This window comes from Lontra canadensis, unplaced genomic scaffold (genome assembly GCF_010015895.1).
Source record: "Lontra canadensis isolate GAN:19392208 unplaced genomic scaffold, GSC_riverotter_1.0 scaffold76, whole genome shotgun sequence".
NCBI classification, from domain to species: domain Eukaryota; kingdom Metazoa; phylum Chordata; class Mammalia; order Carnivora; family Mustelidae; genus Lontra; species Lontra canadensis.
The window spans coordinates 4,054,645-4,073,451 of record NW_022631070.1 but is presented as its reverse complement, the minus strand read 5'-3'; the positions used below and the strand labels follow the sequence as shown (position 1 = coordinate 4,073,451).

The 18,807-nt window shown below is 44.9% G+C and overlaps 1 protein-coding gene across 1 annotated transcript in view; it reads left to right on the top strand.

The window, feature by feature from the left end:
• Positions 1 to 6,344: 6,344 nt before the first annotated feature.
• Positions 6,345 to 18,807, top strand: part of TAF3 (TATA-box binding protein associated factor 3) — a 171,658-nt gene continuing 159,195 nt past the window's right edge. The window contains exons 1-2 of the mRNA XM_032881625.1: positions 6,345 to 6,701; positions 11,287 to 11,529. Of these exons, the coding sequence (XP_032737516.1) occupies positions 6,536 to 6,701; positions 11,287 to 11,529 (409 nt within the window). The 5' untranslated portion in view covers positions 6,345 to 6,535. The remainder of the gene's footprint in view (positions 6,702 to 11,286; positions 11,530 to 18,807) is intronic.

Sequence of the window (18,807 nt, the reverse complement as noted above, 5' to 3'; positions counted from 1 at the left end):
GGTGGGTTGATGAATGAGGCTGAGGCATCAGGTGGACACGTTAGTGTGTTCAAACTACCAGATCACCTTCAGGAATGTTAGCAAGGAATGGGCCTGGGGGCATTTTTTTATCTTGTTTCTAAACACGCTGGTCCACCTCCAGTTTCAAGGACAGCAGAATGCTTCTCTTAGGGTGAACTGCATGTTCTAGACAACACAGCAGGGAGAAAAGCAGCAATGTCAGCACATTGCTGAGTAGAAATCCACGAGACTCAGCATAACAGACTCACAGGTTCGGAATGGGGGACAACAGTTGTGGGGCCTCATGGCGCCAGCCCTCCATTTGTCTCGAGTGTGACGTTCTGCTCCATCAGTGGTCTTACGTCAGGTGTGTCACGCTCCTGGGTTTGATCTCATTTCCTGTGTCACTTCCCTTGCTCATATTTTGGTGGAGAAAATCTTCCAGGTAAATAGGTAAACCTCTTAAGACCTTGCAGATCTTAAAATATCTGTTCTATGACTTTGTGTGGCACCTCTGGGATGGAGACCCCGCTCAACCCTTCCAGGCGGTGTGATCTGGAGCAAGTGACTGATTCCATCGTCTTAACATCCGTAAAGTGGAGATGAAGATAGTAGTTAGTACGTCGGGTTGTTAGGAAAATCAAATGAACTAATGCTTGCCCAATACTTAGAAGCTGATACAGGGTGTACTGAATAGAAGGTGGTCCCCCAGTGCACCAGGGCCCCCTCCACCTGGGCTGTAACCCGCTGGGCACGGGTTCTTTAATCCCAGTCCCCAGCACTGCCATGTCCAGATAATAAGGACCAGGGCTCCTAGAGGGAGTCAGAGCTCTGCTTTCAAGATGATCAGTCCCCCGGTACTGGGTCCTCCTAGCGTGTCAGCAGATGGTGTGACACTCGGACAGCAGCTACCGCTGCTGCAGCTCTTGGAGGAGACTCTTGTCTCCCTGCCACCATGAGCTCACCTCAAATCCATTCTCCCAAAACACCTTCATTGAGAGAAAACACATGCAGTAAAATTCAGTTTCATTAAAGTGCATAATTCAGGATTAGTAGAGATACTGTGCTCTAAGCCTACAAGCAACTACAAGACGAATTGTAGAAGGTGTACGTTTATCAAGCACTGACTGCCTGCTAGATATGATGCTGTCTACTGGACATTGATCAGTAATTGAGATGAACACTAGCTGCCCTCCTGAACTGTATGGCCAAGAACAGAATGATGAGTTTTGTTTAGGGCACCCATCACACGCTAAATTTGAGTTTTAGAAAGGATATCCAGAATGACATTCGTCATCGATAAGAGGCATTTAGTTACACTAGCCTGAACTAGAAAAAATTTTAGGATAAATCATTATATTAGGGAGTCATCTTTATATAACCATGAAAATTACCAGAGTGAAGCATATAAAAAGAGGACAAATGCTTAAAAATTAGGCAAAGGTATTAGAGGAGAAAGCAAATATTTGATATAATTGAAAACGGGGTTCTCACTTTGGGAGGAGGGAGGTATCATATGAAATGGGAGGAGGTAAGGAATATGGAATTAGGGGTTTGAATCAGGTATCAGTGTATACTTAAGACATTTGGAATCTTCATTTTTCTAGCTTTCTCTACTAAAAGGCCCTGAAGCAATGACACCCCAGTTATAATGAAGGTCAGCTAGAGCTCGTATCTTGGTTTCTAAGTAGTGCTCCTCACTGGGAAGAACCAGAGCCCCTTAGAGAGGCGGCTAATTCCTAGTCTAGGGCAGGAAAAAGCATAAGGTGAGCCTGGAAAAATCTGGTGCCACCAAGTACGGAAACACCCAGTGAATGACCAAGGTGCGTTAAAAGCATACAGCAACCGGCCTGAAAGGGCTTCTGCTGGCCAAACACGGGACAACCGAAGCAGCAAAAGAATAATAATGTGAAGAGATTCTAGCCCACTGAATAAAAAAGAATGTCTGACTCCATACTAATAGCATACTAGAAAAAAATGAGGCAAGTTTCTAGAACATCTGCTGAGAAAGGTAGAAAGAGATGCTGGGATTAGAAAAATCACCATTTCTTAACCACCAGAGTAATGACTGACTGACTCAGAAACAGACCAGACATGGATGCTCATAGAACCAGAGTGGTGAAAGGTTAGGGAGAAGCAGGTCATTCAAATCAACTCAAAGGATCACCTTGTAGATTACATATTAATCTCAAAGTTAAAAAAAAAAAAAGATACTTCACAATGGAGAGACTGGTTGATAACTAACGTTTACAAACGACCAAACTTCGTCACTAGCAATGACACAAAATGACCCTTGCTGTTAACCTGTGTAAGAATATTGTTGCCAAAAATGTTTAGTGTGAACCTAATCAGGTGAGAAATATTGCAAGACATTCTATAAAATGACTGTCCTTTAAAAAAAAAAAAAGGAAAAAAAATAACAAAACTCCTAGACTTTGCAAAAATATCATAAAAGACAAAAAAGAAATAAACAAAAGCCCTAAAAAACAACTGGTGGGGGGGTACCTGGGTGGCTCAGTAGGTTAAGCCTCTGCCTTCGGCCAGGGTTATGATCTCAGGGTCCTGGGATCGAGCCCTGCATCGGGCTCTCTGCTCAGCGAGAAACCTGCTTCCCCCTCTCTCTCTGTCTGCCTCTCTGCCTACTTGTGATCTCTCTCTCTGTCAAATAAATAAATAAAATATTTAAAAAAAAAAAAGAAAAACAACTGATCTTGTTAAAAAAAACTCTAGACGTGTCAATGAAATGCAGTGAGTGAATCTTAATTAGATTCTGGATTGAAAAATTATAAAGCTATAAAAGGCATTTGGGGATCATGGGAAGATCTGAACACCCCCTTGGATCCTGGGTAATGTACTGCTGTGTCACTCGTGAGTCTGTGTGTGCAACAACGGTATTATGGTGTAGTGGAAAGAGTGATGCTCCTCTTAACCCCCCCCAACAGGACTTACGGGTGTGTCTCCTCCCGCCCCCCAGTTTCTAGAACTGTGTCAGGACACAGCCCTTAGCACTTAACCCTCTTTGGCATTGCCTCAGCTGGAAATTGCCCTGCCCCAGGTCCCAGCCCCCTCCCTCCTGGCAGCCCACACCCAAGGCCTGCTCAGTGTGGGAGTATAAAGCCAATCCCCCTTGCCTGAACTCAGCAGAGGATGTCTCCCTTCCACCACCTCTACCTTCTTTCCTTACCTGGGTCCTGATCTCAATAGCACTCCTATGGACTGATCTCCTTCCCAGACAGTCTTGCTTGGGACAATTTGTATTGGAAGGGGTGGAGGCAGCAGATTTTAGGATCTGGGTCAGCCATCTGGCTGGCCCCAAGGCCCTCAGCACTGGTGGTAGATGGAGCATGATAAGGTCCTGGCATAAAGTAGATAGTTCCAGAATGTGCAGCTTGTAACACTTTTTACCAGTGGCGAACTAAGGTGGTATAAAAAAGAAACAAGCTGGTATGAGGTATCAGTGTTCAGATATTCAAGTAAAGTGGGGACAATAGGACTGTACGACAGTATAGGCAAAAAGGGCTGGGCTTCCCTGCGTATCAGTCAGAAGCCATGTGCATGAGCTCATGATAAAGGAAGTTAAGGCGTGGGGAGGAAGTCACCTGGTGAGTTTTAGAGATGGTTCCCAGGACAAGGGTGGGTGAGACAGATGGGCAGCCAGTGAGTGGGCTCCTCAATCAAAATCAAACCATTCATGGATAGACAACTAGGTGGCTGAGGACAGTTGCCCCAATGAGCAGCCATGACTCCTTGCCCAGCATCTGGATCTGAGCCAATTTTCAGACGGAAACTCTTAAGTCTTTAAGAGGAAGAAGTCAACACCAAATGGAGAGAGAATGATTTTTCTCCTCCTCTCACAAAGGAACCAACAGCCATTGACTCAAGTAACCACCCACTGGAGAAAGGAAATACTCAAAATGTACATTTTGAGAATTGCTGAACAAGGGGCAGAGTTGAGACTGAAACCAGAAGATGCAGAGTCATCGTGGGCCTCTGTTAGAGTGAGGGCAGATGAGCCCAGTAATAAATGAAGTACTGGGTCCCTGGTTGATGGACCCAGTCAGTGGTTGATTCCCTGATTTCTTGATGTGTAGTTACATTAGATATTTAGGGAAGTTGGCACAACTTCCACACTGGTTCCTGAAACAAGTTTTTGAGATTGGTCCTGCGGCTCAGAGGAGGAAGGGGAAGGGAGAAATGAGTGGCATCCTTAAGGACCCAAAGAACGCAGGGCCAGTGGTCCTCATTGTATCTCCATGTATCATTGGATAATTGGGCCCCTACAAACATAATTCTCAGTGACCCGCCTGCGAAACTGTCCTTGTCCCCGCAACTCTGGTTCCTCCAGGTTGACAGTTCTAATTTGCAAGAGGGGGAATGCTTTTGGCACGGGACACACAGGAGTCCCACTGCAATATCAGCTACTGTTGCCAGCTGGGCACTTCAGCCAGGGGTCAGTACGCAGAAAGAGAAGTCATTGTGCAGGCAGGAGTGATTGACAGTGATCTTTAGGAACCCACACAGCAGTTACACAGTAGGCAGCAAGGAGACATGGTAGGCATCCAAGTGGTCTGGTTCAGTGTCTCTTGGTATTCTCTTGCCCCATGTTGATGGGCCATGGGCAGGTTCAGCAGCCACTGGAGCACTCCTTGATCAACCTTCTGCAGGCTGATCTCCATCCCAGACATGACTTCCTGGGGAACTGAACCTGTGACATGTGGTTATGTGGGGTAAGGGGGATGTTCTTGCTTTGAGGAGACTCATGCTGAAGTATTTTTTTGGTAAATACGAAATATTTTTTGGTAAATGTAACAAAGCTTTAACAATTGGTGAATCTAGGTGAAGCATATGCCTGCTTACACTTTTCTATTTCAACTTTGCTGTAGGTTTGAAATTTTCTGAAATAAAGGATTAAGGAGTTGAACACACACACATACAGGCAAATGAAGAAGGGTCTAATATAGAAATTAGAAGGAGCCTCCAGAAATATTGAAGGTACAGCAAAAGAACAAGCTATTGTGAAATCCAAGATATAAGAGAGTTTCAAAATTAAGATAGTGTTCCACACTATCAACTGGCTACAAAATGGTCAAGTAAGGCTAGGACTAAAAGTGTCCCGTGGAGTTTGCATCCCAAAGGTCCCTGATAATCTTAGGGATACAAATGTCATTGAAGAAAATATTATAGGCATCCTGCCACCAAGCATCATCTCTGCAGAATTGTCATTTGGCCAAAGCACCACATTTGCAGTTGTACTGTGGTTTTAAGACTCCTAAAAATTGAGTATCTATTATGTTCACAGTTCTGGAATACTCCCTGTAGGGAGAACGTAGATCCACTCAGAAACACGATTTATTGAGAAAGGCATATAAACTCAGATACTAAATGCACTGTGCCAAGTAAAAGAATAGAGAAACTGACAGAAAAATACAGAGAGAGATGAGGGGAAGGAGGGAAGGAATACTCCAGAAGCTTGGGGTGGGGTGGGGGTGGGGAGCACAAAAGGGCATATTTAAGAGATCATTAGATCAGCCATTACAATTGCCCACCAGCAGGCTGGGTAATATTTACAACTCGAGATATTTATCACAAAGTCCAGATTTCCCGCAATTTGGAGAGATCTGGCAACACTTGCCTGGGGCTGGGAGAAGAGCCTGGAGTAGACAACAGTTCCCCATTCTCCAGCCCGCTTCATCGATTTAAGGTACTTGTCTGCCCCTCAGTAGGCAACTGAATTTTACTGAACCCAGGGCTGGGATTCAAATGAGGCGAGTGAGGCAGGAATTTGGGGGAAGTGGCTTGGATTCTTAAAAAATACTAAATTAAAATACGATGGATCTTCAGTTTTCTGGTGCTCCCATAAATTTTGCACCGAGGCTCGTGTCTCACTCGCCTGCTTCTAACCTCCGAGTAGCGTGGTTTTGATTTAACCTATACAACCGTAAGCAGCAGCATAGGCAAGATCAGATCCGATCAGATCCGCATTTGGGGGCACTGAAGTTCCCACGCTCCAATCCCGCCCCTGCGCTCACAGCCTCTCGGGTTCCCACTTCCCTCTAACACCCGCATTTCAATTTCATATCCTGACTCCCTCTTTGGCCCCTAAGCCACTGACGGTCCCCTCTCCCTTCCCCTCCAAGCGAGCCCACCCGGGAAGGCCCCAAGCACCTGCCTCCTCGGGCGCATCCTCCACCTGCGCTCAGCCCAGCCGTTTCCTGCATCCTTCCAGGCCCGAGAGTCGCTACCGACGCCATCGCTCTGCTCCAACAGGGCGGAGCTTCCTCATTGGCGCGCTCAGCATTCGGCTAGTGCTGCCTCGCCCCGGCGACCGTCCAGCGGGAGGCGGAGCGAGCCCAAAATGGCGGCTCTCAGGCTGGCGCGCTCCGTGCTGCTGGCGCTTTGAGGTGGTCGCCAGGGGTCGGGGGGACGATTTCCCCGCCGCGGGGGCCCTAGAGGATGAATCGAGGGCTCTGCTAAGGTTAGGCGGTGGGGGTGGAGAGAGTGGCAGCAAGGGCTGCGGTGGAGTCCACGGAGCGGGATGTGCGAGAGTTACTCCAGGTCGTTGTTGAGGGTCTCGGTGGCGCAGATCTGCCAGGCGCTGGGCTGGGACTCGGTGCAACTCAGCGCCTGCCACCTCCTCACGGACGTGCTGCAGCGCTATCTGCAGCAGTTGGGACGGGGCTGCCATCGGTACTCTGAGCTGTGTGAGTACCGGGCTGGGTGCGGGAGGGCTGCCTCTGGCCAGTCACGAGTGACACCTCCGGTCTTCCCTTCTCTATCTCAGCGTCTCCGAGGTGTTCGTCCTTTACCCCTACCCAGAGATCGGGCATTTTCTCGGCCTCTGACGCGCCTCGGATTCCACTGCCCCTGGAAACTCCAGTCATCCCTTTGGTGCCTCTTCCTCACCCACTAACTTCCCGCCTCCAGCCGGGACCCCAGTCTCAGCTCGCAGCTCCACACCCTCTCACCTCTTCTCTGATCGGAAATATGCATCGGTCTTTCTCATCATCTCGTTTTTGCTGCGTGTAGAACCACCTCCAGAATGCCTTGCAGCCTCTGTTACTTTGGTCCTTTTCCTCCCTTGCCTGCAAACTACTACAACTAGTTGTCACAGGCGCTCCGTCTACCGGCCGTTTCTTACAAGGCTAGCCATTCTTCAGCTCATAACAACACATACTCGTTGACAGCTCTGCTCCGTCGGGGACACTGCCTCTTCCTTCTGGATTTGTTCATTTCGTAGAGATTATCCCTGCTTTCTCTTTCCCGAGGCCAGCTTTGTCAGTTTCACTTAGATTAGCTTTCACTTACATCTCTGTTGCTCATTGATTTCCTCCTTGACATTTTTATGTCAGTGGTTATCACCATGTCGTGGAGGGAACACAGACAACTTACAAGGGTCCCCAGGTGGTCTGGGCTGAAGTATTTATGATTTTTAAGGGAGTGTCCAGCAGTATCTGTAGCTGATGGCATTTAATAATTCGGGATACTTAATAGAAACCACACAGCAGCGCACTAATATGAAATAAGTGTGTGTGCGTGTGTATGTCTCTATATAGGGGGAACTACCATTCATTGAAATTTCAGGTCGTTACTCTTCAGGTGGGTAAGCTGTAGAACTGAGTGAGTGTTTCATAAAATATTTTGCTTCATTAAAGTGGTTCCTAGATTGGAAACTTGAGACCCACAGATACACTTTACATCTTAGGCCCCTAATTCCATTTCAGCTTGCATAGTGCTGCCAAAAGAATCTGTCCATAACCCACATTTGATCGCGTCATTCTTTAAAAAAATATTTTAATTTGTACTCCATTGCTTACAGGTTGAAAAGTGCAGCTCTTCAACAGCACATGGTTTTCGTCGTGAGCTTTTTCTTGCATCCTGAGGTTCTTACTGCAACCGTGCGAACTACCTGCCTTATCCAAAACATTGTAAACTATCCATTCCTATTCGTGTAGGGTTTCCTAGAGTATCCTTCCCCCCCGGTCTACCCCTAGTACTACTTCGATTTTGAGATTCACTTACCGCTTGATTTGGGAAACTCATGTCATCTGTCCTCAGAATTCTGTGCTCATTCCTGTATGTAACACCGTGTTTTGTAACTATCTGTGTGTTTCTCACCCTTTCCTTTTCTTCTCCCCAGACAATAACTTTATTATATTAGTACTATATTAGCAGTAGTACGGTGCCATCATATACTAGGCACCCAGGAGATATTTGCTGAGTAAATGAATGAACTGACAACCTACTACCATACTAGCTGTTAAGTCACTTGACTTTTTGAGTTCCAAAATGTGTATTTTTGGAATGCTCGGTTTCACTGATCTTTCTGATGTAAATACGGCACTGCAAAGTAACTCTCATTCATTATTATCTTGAAAGTACACCACCAGCACGCTGCTCTCTTGGCTTTTGCTTCTTTTCCTTCCCTCCCCCCGCTTCATGGTCCTTGAGTATACTCTTGCGGTTGTACACAGTCCGGCTTATGTTTTTGCTACCAAGTTCCCTAAATAAGGGCAGACGTTCTGTGTTTTTAGGTAATGACAGTATCCCCTGAATACATAGCTACCTTTCCTGCCTTATACACAGAACCAGAGTATGTGTTGGCACCGCAAGTAACCAGGTGTTCCAGAGTCGAGTAGTCATTGCCGTGTGTTAATGTTAATCCCTTTTCTAATTACCCAATTTCTGTAGTCAGTTTGCTTGCTTTTAGTGAGAATGTGATTATCGGGTTCATGATCATGGTTTTGTGACTTACTGAAAATGCTGGTTCCTGGTATACTTATTAGTTATGGACTATCCTAGTTTTAAGCTCGAATTCTGACCTCAGGTTACCACTGTGCAGTCTTCTATTCTCCTCCTTTAAATCGTCTTTTACTTTTTGACAACATTCACTGAGCACCACTGAGAACTGAGCACTGGGACCCCTGGGCGGCACAGTCGATTAAGTGGCCCACTCTTGATTTTGGCTCAAGTCATGATCTCAGGGTCATAAAATCAAGCCCCGTGTTGGGCTCTACACTCAGAGCACTCGGTGCAGCATCTGCTTGAGATTCTGTCTCTCTGCCCCTCCCCCCGGCTTGCACTATATATAAATAAATAAATAAATAAATAAGATCTTGGAGAGGGGGAAGAACTGAGCACTGTGTTGGAGACATCAGCCTAGAGGTTGTGGACAAGGGCACAGACTGTGAACAAAATTAACTAATGGTGTTTACTCCTTCTTGAAAAAGTTGCTCTCAGATTGAAGCAAGTATCAGAAGTGGCTATCAGTACCGTTCCCTAAGTAATGATTTGTGAAGGCATTCTGGGCTGATGTTTCTCGCTGCTGTGTGTCATGTATTAAATACATGTGTGTGCACTGAAAGTGGGTGCTGAGTATTTCAGAATGACTCTCTAGGACTAGTACTTGTGACAAGAATTGCATGATATAGGCAGAAACTGCAAAAGGAAGAAGGTAAAGGAGAGTTGGCTGTGGGCTGGGGCAGGACGACTTCGTGGGAAAGATGAGATTTGAATTGGGCTTTGAAGCCTGCCTACATAGACATGGAATGGACGCCAGGCCAGAGAAGAGCATCACCCACGATATCCAAGTAGGATCGATGGCGATGAAGTACCAGTGAGGCGGCCAGCTTGAAGCTGTGTGGCCAGGTTGTTAGGACAGTGTTACAAGACACGTGAAACAGAGTGAAATCAGGTTTGGGAGGGACTTAGAGGAAATAAAAGCATGGTCAGAAACACTGTGCTTCTAAGGAGGGAAACAGTGTGATGAAAGTGATTATCTTAAGAAAATAGTGTTCTTGTTGAGTGCAAGAAAGACTCAAGTGAGGACACCTGGAAATTGAACTGGGAGTGATAGTAGGAAGAGAGGGAAAGAAAGAGTTTTGAAATCTTTGGCCAGACATGGGCAGGAAGAGGGGAGAACCGGAGGGTCTTGTGTTGAAATTGGAAAGCATATAGAAGAATTGAAGATGATCATTTATTCTGGACTAAGAGAATACCAATGCTTTTCCTAGGAATAGAAGAGTTGAAATGCATATCTACAGCATTAAGAGGAAGAATGAATATCCATTTTATTTATCCCTGCTATTTTCTACATCATGGAAGTAACCCCGACTTGTAGCAAAATTGAGAGACAGTAGAAGTGTTTGAAGTTACAAGTCAGAGTCTCCTGCTTCTTTCCCTCTGCACTGCAGCTTTCAGCCCCTGAAATTGTTAACAGTTGGATGTATATCCTTCCAGAACTTTTTTATGTGGGCGTGAGCAAGCATGTGTCTAATTTTTATAAACTTTGGGTTATTTTCATTTTACAGCATGATTTAATTTCAGACATACTGAATTTGAAGTGATCATAGGAAATTTCAGTTTAAAAACAAAACAAAGAACACCACTTTCATGAAGAGAATTTCACCTTAACTTTGTATCCTTCTATTTCTACCCATTTTTGTATGGTGTCTTCTAATAACATTTAAAATCTGTTCATAAGTTATCTCTCTGAGCTAAGTGTTTTCTGTAAATTTTCTTGGATTTAAAAAATTGATTCAGTGGCATATTGTCCCCTCATCCACAGGGAATGCATTCCAAGACCCCCCAGTGGATGCCTAAAAGCACAAATAGTACCAAACCACTCATGATGAGGCAAAATGACAAAATTCCCGCGTGGTGAGGTGCACCGAGGTGACTGATGTAGGCGTTGTGACATAGTGTTAGGCTGCTGTTGACCCTCCGATGAGGAGTCAGGACGATCGTCTGCTGCTTCACCGCACTGACTGTGGGCCACCAAAACCAGACAGAGTTCAACCTGGGATGGCAGGGGAGGAAGCACTTGAGTTCATTCAACAAGAGTGCCATCTGTATGCCAGCCACTGTTTTAGGTTCCAGAGATGCATCCCTGAACCATGGTGACAATATAATGGACATTTACGTAGCACAGCATTCTAGTCGCTTGATTAAAAAAAACAGTAGTGGTACTATTTACTGGGCATTTACATTTTGTCAGTCACCATTCGTTGGTAAATTGCTTCTGATATTTATTCGGTCCTAGCCGACTGTTGTGTGAATGGTCTGGTTGTCGGATCCTTTTTCAAACTGACTTCAGGAAGCGGCTTTCTAATGTTTAAACAGCATGCTGTTTTGTTCAAAGTCTATTAAATTCTTCCCAATAACTCAGTCTTAAGTATGTGTAGCATATTTGATTCTGAGCTACCTGCGAACCTCATACTTCTTAATATTTTAGAAAGTATTCATGGAATTTTCTTAAAATAATTTGCTTGGCTCTTGACTTTGTTTCAGATGGCCGGACAGACCCAATTTTGGATGATGTTGGTGAAGCTTTCCAGCTTATGGGGGTCAGTCTTCATGAACTAGAAGACTATATTCACAATATTGAACCTGTGACTTTCCCACATCAAATTCCTTCATTTCCTGTTAGCAAGAACAATGTCCTTCAATTTCCTCAACCTGGAAGTAAAGATGCAGAGGAAAGAAAAGAATACATTCCTGATTACATGCCACCCATTGTGTCTTCGCAAGAAGGTTTGTGATTTTTTTTCTTTGTTTTTTACTCATATATTTGTAACGACTTTAATGCAATTTTAATCTTACTTTTCCTGAATTATATAAAATGCTATGCCAACATACAAATTCTAGAAATGCAATCAAAATGTTTTAATGTTGTTTGCAGACTAGTCTAACCTTAAGCCAACAAACTTGGACTGGCATCACCCGATGGAGCTATGGCACAGTCAAGGTTATGTCGGATGAGGCATCTATTTCCTTTCTAAATTTTCAATAATAGATGTATTACATGGGAACGGGATATTAAATTGATTAGAAAATCTTTGCATCATAAAGGAAAATTGGGGTTGCTCTTTTCCTCTCCTCTTATTGTAAATGTGAGTTAGATGATACTGGAAACAGACGGTGAGTAAATATTCACTAGGCACTAGTCATGCAGATTTACCTTCATTTTTTAACGGGGAGTAGAAATGTTTATTGTTTGGCCATATAGAATTTTTGATTAAAAAATAATATAGCTAATCAGGCGTAGTCGTCGATCACGGCAGAGTTCCTTCCTCCTTGCGTGATTTTACATCTTGATCATCTAAGTTTACTAAGGTTCTAAAGAGATACATAGTAATTTCTGATCTCTCATGCACATAATATTTTTTCCTTGTAAAGGTGGAAAAGTTGCAGTTTGTTTCCTTTTTACCTTTATGTTTGCACCATTTTACCTTCCGCCAGCAATGCTCCAAGGTTCCCATTTCTTGTAATTCGTTTCTTATAATCTCCGGTTCCACTTTAATGGCATCTTGGAGCGCTCCCCATTTGTTTCGTGGACTAGCTTCAGACTTGGAATAGTTGTACAGTCTGTGTGACGGTGTTGCCCCATTTGAAAAACTGGGGAAAAACTGGCCCTAGGTGGGGAGGACTGACTGTGTGTTGGCGTCCCCTCCTTGGACACTGCGGTGCAGGGGGACCCTCCCGTGGAGCGCTGGTGCTGTCCGTGATGGGGCAGGGAGGCAGCACCGTACCCATGCTTGTTGGTAGCTGTATATGCGTGGAAATTTAGATAGGCAGGTGTCCTCGCTTTCTGAGTTGAGTGGCTTGGGAAGCTGACGTTGCGTGTCAGCTCAGCACTTGCCTGCTGTGGGGTCTTGGGGATACTGGCTGAAGCAGGCATTGCTATCACCGAGTGTTTCACACAGAGCGTGCCTTCAGTAAATGTTCTTGAACTGAGTGAGGTGCCCTTTGTGAGGTCTTGTCTGTGGAAGTTCGTTGTTTCTTCTTTTCAGGCCTACTTCTGTACTAGTAACAGCAGGACTTGCAAATCCGCAGATGTATCTCAGTCATCCCAACTTTCCATGGTACCTGCTTAAAATTCTCTCTCCTCCTCACCACTGATTTTGTTGTTGTTGTTGTTGTTATCTGTAGCCTGTATTACCTTTGAGGAAATCTTGCTCTTTCTAGCCCCCATGGGAGGTCTGAAACCCCTCATTCCCTAATGACAGCGTCTTTGACCTTAGAAACCAGTATTTATTACAACTTCTCTAAACACATATTTGTTTATTTTAAAAATAATAACCATCGCATTTCAGTATCAGCGTTGTCAAAGGAAGGTTTTTTGGCAGAGGCCTGGTTAGTAGCTGGATTGCAGAGAATTCCGTTTTATAGACAGATCATGAATATCAAGCAGGCCTGGAATTTCCTTCTTTGCTCTTGTCCCTCAATGTGATTTAGTAAGCATCGTAGACATCTTTGTGAAAGCAGTGTGAAGTTAGCCCTTGATACGTTAGCTGAAAGGCCACTTAAAAGGACAAGAAGTACAAAATTTGGAATTGTGCTGAGAAAGCATGAATGGTAATCCAGTGCTGGGAGGAAGCTTATGGTGTTACACCGGAGGAAACTGAGGGAGATGCGCTAATGTAAATAAGCAGCATGTCAGCGAGTCTCTGGGTGACGGGTGATGATGAGTCTGAGAGCAGTGAATTAGTGTAAGTTTCACCAGCCAGGAATTCTGTGCGTGATCAGTTGGCGTGTTTTTGAACCAAAACTACTGTCTTCTCCATTTATAACATTTTAGTCCGTTTTCTCTGGGCCTTTTGGAGCTTTCTAAATCTATTTTGCGGTTTGCATATCTTTCTTTCTCCTCTTCTACCTCCTGTTTAACAAACAGCTTAGTTTTTTTTCTGGCCTTTTAAAAAATTTGGACTCAGATTAATCTTAAGCCGTGACTCACGCACAAGCTCATCATTGGTCCATGTGTAACCTGCATTTATTCACTTAGAGAGTTTATTGAATCATTTTTAATAATGTGATAAGCCCTGCCAAGCTCCCTACTGAAAACTAAGCTGAGGACTTTGATAGTCATCAGCATTTAACCACTTAGTCCCTCTCGTTTTATTTTTATAACCTCCAAATGCTGCACAAGGAAATTCATGGTTCGCGCTTGTAAATACTGCCCCAGAATCAATATCAGTATGTACTGTAAGATACCAATAACGGAGTATGAAGAACAATTTTGGGATTTTAACACTGACTTCGGTCTGAAATTACTGCAGTAATTTTTTGAGTCTCTCTTCTGAATTATTTGAGGCCCCAAAAATCTTATTTCATTTAATTCATTAATATAAATTATAAACATCTGGAAAGGAAACTAACACAAGCCTTGAACACGTCTTTCTTCAGCAAACGGTTCTAGATTCCCTCAGGAGCAGAAAGATGGCCGATTCATAAGGTGTGCATATGGTCGTGAGGATGCAAGAAGTGGTAGTACAATAAGATGCTTATCAAAGCTCTTCCTGCTAGTCAGGGAGAAGCTTATAAAATGCAGTCCTGTGGTTACCATTTTTTAATATAGCCTCCCAAGTCAGTGTCATAAATCATTCACAGTCTGAAATCTCTTTTCTCCCCCACGGGTACAGCGTGTTAGAAAGTTCCTAGTATTCTGGTTAGTGGTGTGGAGTGTGGTGCAGATGTGCACACCTGTGGTCGTCCTGCTTGTTCCCTGGCTCCTTCATTTGCTTTTTAGTTCCTTCAGAGTCACAGACAGGGCCAGACTTGGGTCATAAAATACAACGAGCAGAGTACGGTCACGAGACGACGCACTTCTCCATCGTTCAGCTGGGTTCACGTCAGGAGAGCACAAGAATAGCCTTGTCTGCTTGCAGCACTGTGAGCGCTATGCCAAGGGCGTAGCAGCAGGTGGTCGTGGCGGAAGCCTGGGCCCCTGGAGCCACTCGGGCGTGACTCAGTGGCTCATTGAGTTTATCATCTTCCTGGCTTGCTTTGCCTCTCTGAACTCCATACGCGTCCTCTGTAAGAGGTTTAGTAATCCTGCCGCATGGATGTCCGCGAGCATCAGGTGAGAGCGGCGAGTGAGTTACTCGTGTAGACGTGGAAAGAAGAGAAGGGCGAGTGAGCCATTCGTGTAGATGCGGACGGCGCTTCCCGGAGAGGACAGGGAACTGTGAATGTTCGTCCTCACTCGGAAGGAATTTCCTTCTCAGCTGAAACACAGTATACATTTGTGAAGTGAGTCTTCAAGGAGAATAAATCCAGGACGGTGGTGGTCCTAGGCTGGGGCTGCAGGGACGCACAGGTGATAGGCGGGCTGGAGCAGATGCGGACGAGGAGCACTCGGACGCCCCCGCGGCTCGGGGGTGACTTGGGAGAGGACACAGAGGGAATGTTTGCCTGTTGCATCCACTTGTGGGTTTAGACATGAGACCTCTCCGACGATGTTTTATAAACGCACGTTTTGCTAAGACTGTTCCAGTGCTGATGGCTGGCACCCGGTGTGTTTTATCCAAGAACATTCTCTCCTCCGCTTGCCATACATATTTTCAGATTCACACGCATAACATATTTTTTGCTCCCTGTTTTGTTGTGCTGAAGAGTGTCTGAAAATAGCATATTATGCCAGAGTCATGGTTGGGTTCTGAAGGTGGTCACTGGATCGCTGGTCTGAGAGAGTCTTCGTGGCCTGTTGATTGGTGCAAGCTATCTATGTGAGAACAAGAGAAGTAGAAGTCATTTGCTTGGCTTTCCTTACACTAAGAAACAGAAACTTATCCACCTTACCTTGCACTTGGTAAAGATACTGTGATGTTTTGGATTTCTTTTTTTTTTTTTTTTTTTTTTAATTTCTAAGTAGACTTTTTCTTTAAAATAGTTTTAGCTTGACCAAAAACGTGAGAAGGTAAGTACAGAGTTCCCTTACATGCTGTACCCAGCTTCCCCATTACTAATCTTACATTAGTATGCTACCTTCATTATAATCAATGAGCCAGTATTGATATGTTATTGTTAACTAAAATCCATGATCTTTAGTGTTCACCTGATGTCTTTTTCAGGTTCCAGGATCCCAGCCAGTATGCCAATGGTTTTATAGTCATGTCTTCTTGGCTCCTGTGGGCTGTGACTTCCTCAGACTCTCCTGGTTTTTGATGACCTTGACAGTTTTAGTTGTAGACTGCCCCTCTCCTGGAATTTGATCTGATGGGGCTTACTAGTTTTGGGGAGCAAGGCCACAGAGGGAAAGCTCACGTCGTGTCGGGGGTGTGGGCTGTTGATGTGGTTCACCAGTGCTGGGGTTGACCCGGACCGCCTGGTTCAGGTGGTGTCTCCCCTTGAAGTTACTCTCTCCCTCCTTCCCGTGCTGTCCTCTTTGGAAGGAAGTCGCCACGCACAGCCCATACGGAGTTGGGAGTTAGACGCCCCCCACCGAAGGTGGACTGTCTCCGTAAATTAAACTCCTCTGCGGAAGTTCTTTGGAGCTCTTTTTATTTGTCTCTTCTCCTCCCCGGGCTTCCTATTTTCATAATCGAGCCCTTCTGAAAAATAAACATTTACAAGTTTAAAATAACAAAAGTAACAGGAGCGTTGAAAAATAAAACATTGTCCAAGTATATGAAGCATAAAATGAAAGGTCCTCCTCACTTTCCGTACACTCCCAATTCCCACGAGTAACCTCGTTTAACAGGTATGAATCCTTCGAGATCTTTTCACGTGAGACCTGTGACTTCTGAGTCAAGACTCAGTGTCCACTCCGAAGTCTGCCATTTATTTCTCGAGCTGTGCACTCTGACTTCTACCCGCATCCCTTCCTTGGAACGGCACTCACTGTGATCACCAATTCCTACCTAATTGGCTGACCTAAATGAAATTTTTTTCCTAACTGCTCTCTTGGGGGAGGTGTAGCTTCGTGAATTATTATAAGGCAGATACCTCTTAAACCATATCCTAGTTCACCATAAAACTACCCCAGAAGCTCCTCCCAAGCCCATGTGCCCAGCCACACTCACAGCCCCTTGTCCGTTCCCTCCAGAGTAACCCCATCCAAAGCTCATAGGGGTTACTTCTTGCCTTCAGTTCTATCAGTCAGCTGCGTAGCCCTAGCCCCTTTAGCGTAAGCCACCCCCACTTACATAATGACGTGTCTTATAAGTCTCTTTTCCTGTGCAGGCCCCCACCTCCCAGCCCAATCCCTGCCTTTTTCTTACCATTTATTTGTTGGGGAATCTGGGTCATTTGCCTGGAACGATTGCCCACAGTGGATTTTGCTGATTGTGCTCATAGTGCAGTCCCGTGTGTTTCTGCACATTGGCAGCGAGAATCCCAGGCTTGATCAGACTCTGGTTTAGTACCTTCGGCAAGATTTACGTACTGTCGTGTTCCTTCGTCAGGAGGCTGATACGCATGTCTAGTTTTCACTTTTTTGATGTTAGCGGTGTTGACACTTATACTGCATAGGGGCATTAATCCCTTGGAGTTGCAAGGTGTTTATTTCATTCTTTCATTAGAATAATTTTATCAGGGAAGCCTTTTGCTCATTCACTATTTAGTTATTTCGTGGCCCGGTTCAGACAGGAATAGGAGGGTAAATGCTCGACGGTGAAGTGCTCTTTCATTTTGTACACTCAGTTTTCAAGGTAATGAATTGGTTCCTTATCCATAGCTGATAATTATTTATTAAGTATCGTTATGAACTCGTAGGTTGAAGCATATTTGATAGGTTTCTTTCATTACAACATTTACCCTTACTGCAACTCGGATTGTCCCCCCTTTGGCCAGTGGCAGCCTTTTCAGTCTGCCTTCTGAATCCTTTTAACATGACTCTAGTCGTCTTTGATAGCATCCTTGCAGCCTAGTGTATCAAAATGTTGTAGGCTTATCTTGTGTGTTCTTGTCCCACACTTGGAATCCTATTCCAAGGAGTCCTGGCTTCCAGGGAAATGGCATTTCATGTCCATGATCTGGGCACTCGGGGTACTTGTTACAACCGATTATTGTTTCTAGGCAGTAAATATTTGTACTCAAAAATAAATGCACACAACGTATGTGAATGGATAGACAAGGGGCGGGGTACCTCATGAGTCTCTACAGACATTTCCAATTCAGACTCAGGCCTGTGGGGTTTTTTACTGTTCTGTCAGTAGATACTTTGTCCATAACTAAGAATTCTGGTTCCCAGGCATAAACAGGAGGATATAATTGGAACATCCCATAACCGCACTTCTGCTGCATCTGAGATGACGCATACAGTGGTAATACTGATACTGTTGTCCTTCATGATTACTGGAACAGGCTAAATTTTTTTTTCCTTTTACTCTCCTGTTACTCATCCCGATTGTCTGTGATCGCACCATATACACACCATCAGGTCATACAGCTACTTTCTTGAGGTCTGTCACCTCATACCTGAGTTTTTCTAATGTTGATTTGTGTTCTTTCATGCCTTTTAGACCATTTCAGAATAGTCTAGTAGTGTTTTCATCTTTTTGAGTATGTTGTTGCTCATGTACTTTTGTTGCCTGTAGACATGTCGTCCTGGTGTTTAGTCTCCGTTTTCTTAGGGAAGTTGTGTGTGTATGAGTGTAGCTTCGGAACATCTAGAAGGAAGCTCGCAGTGCTCCCTCTCCTGTTCATTGTGATGCGCAGGACAGGCAGCTTGCTCTCTGAGATTTTCTGTTTTCTTGCTCCACTTGTATTTGGATCTTCTCTTTCCGTGATGCCACTTTCCTCTTCTGCTTGGTCGTGATGTGGTCCTAACAAGTCTCTTCTTAGTGGGCTCTGTCCTGGGCAGAGCAGTGGCGGGTCAGACATGAAAGCTCAGGACTGGACTCCTGAGCCTCCGTAGACCCTGCTTTGGCTTCTGTGCCCCCTCTCCCCCGCCCTCATCCTGGAAGAAGTGACACCCATGCAGCTTCTGGGCCACTCATCATACGTTGGTCCTCAAGGCTTTCAGACGGCACCTCCTGGCTTTCTGCAGTTCTGCTCTCTTGGGCCAGTCTCCCCACGGCTTCTGGCCAT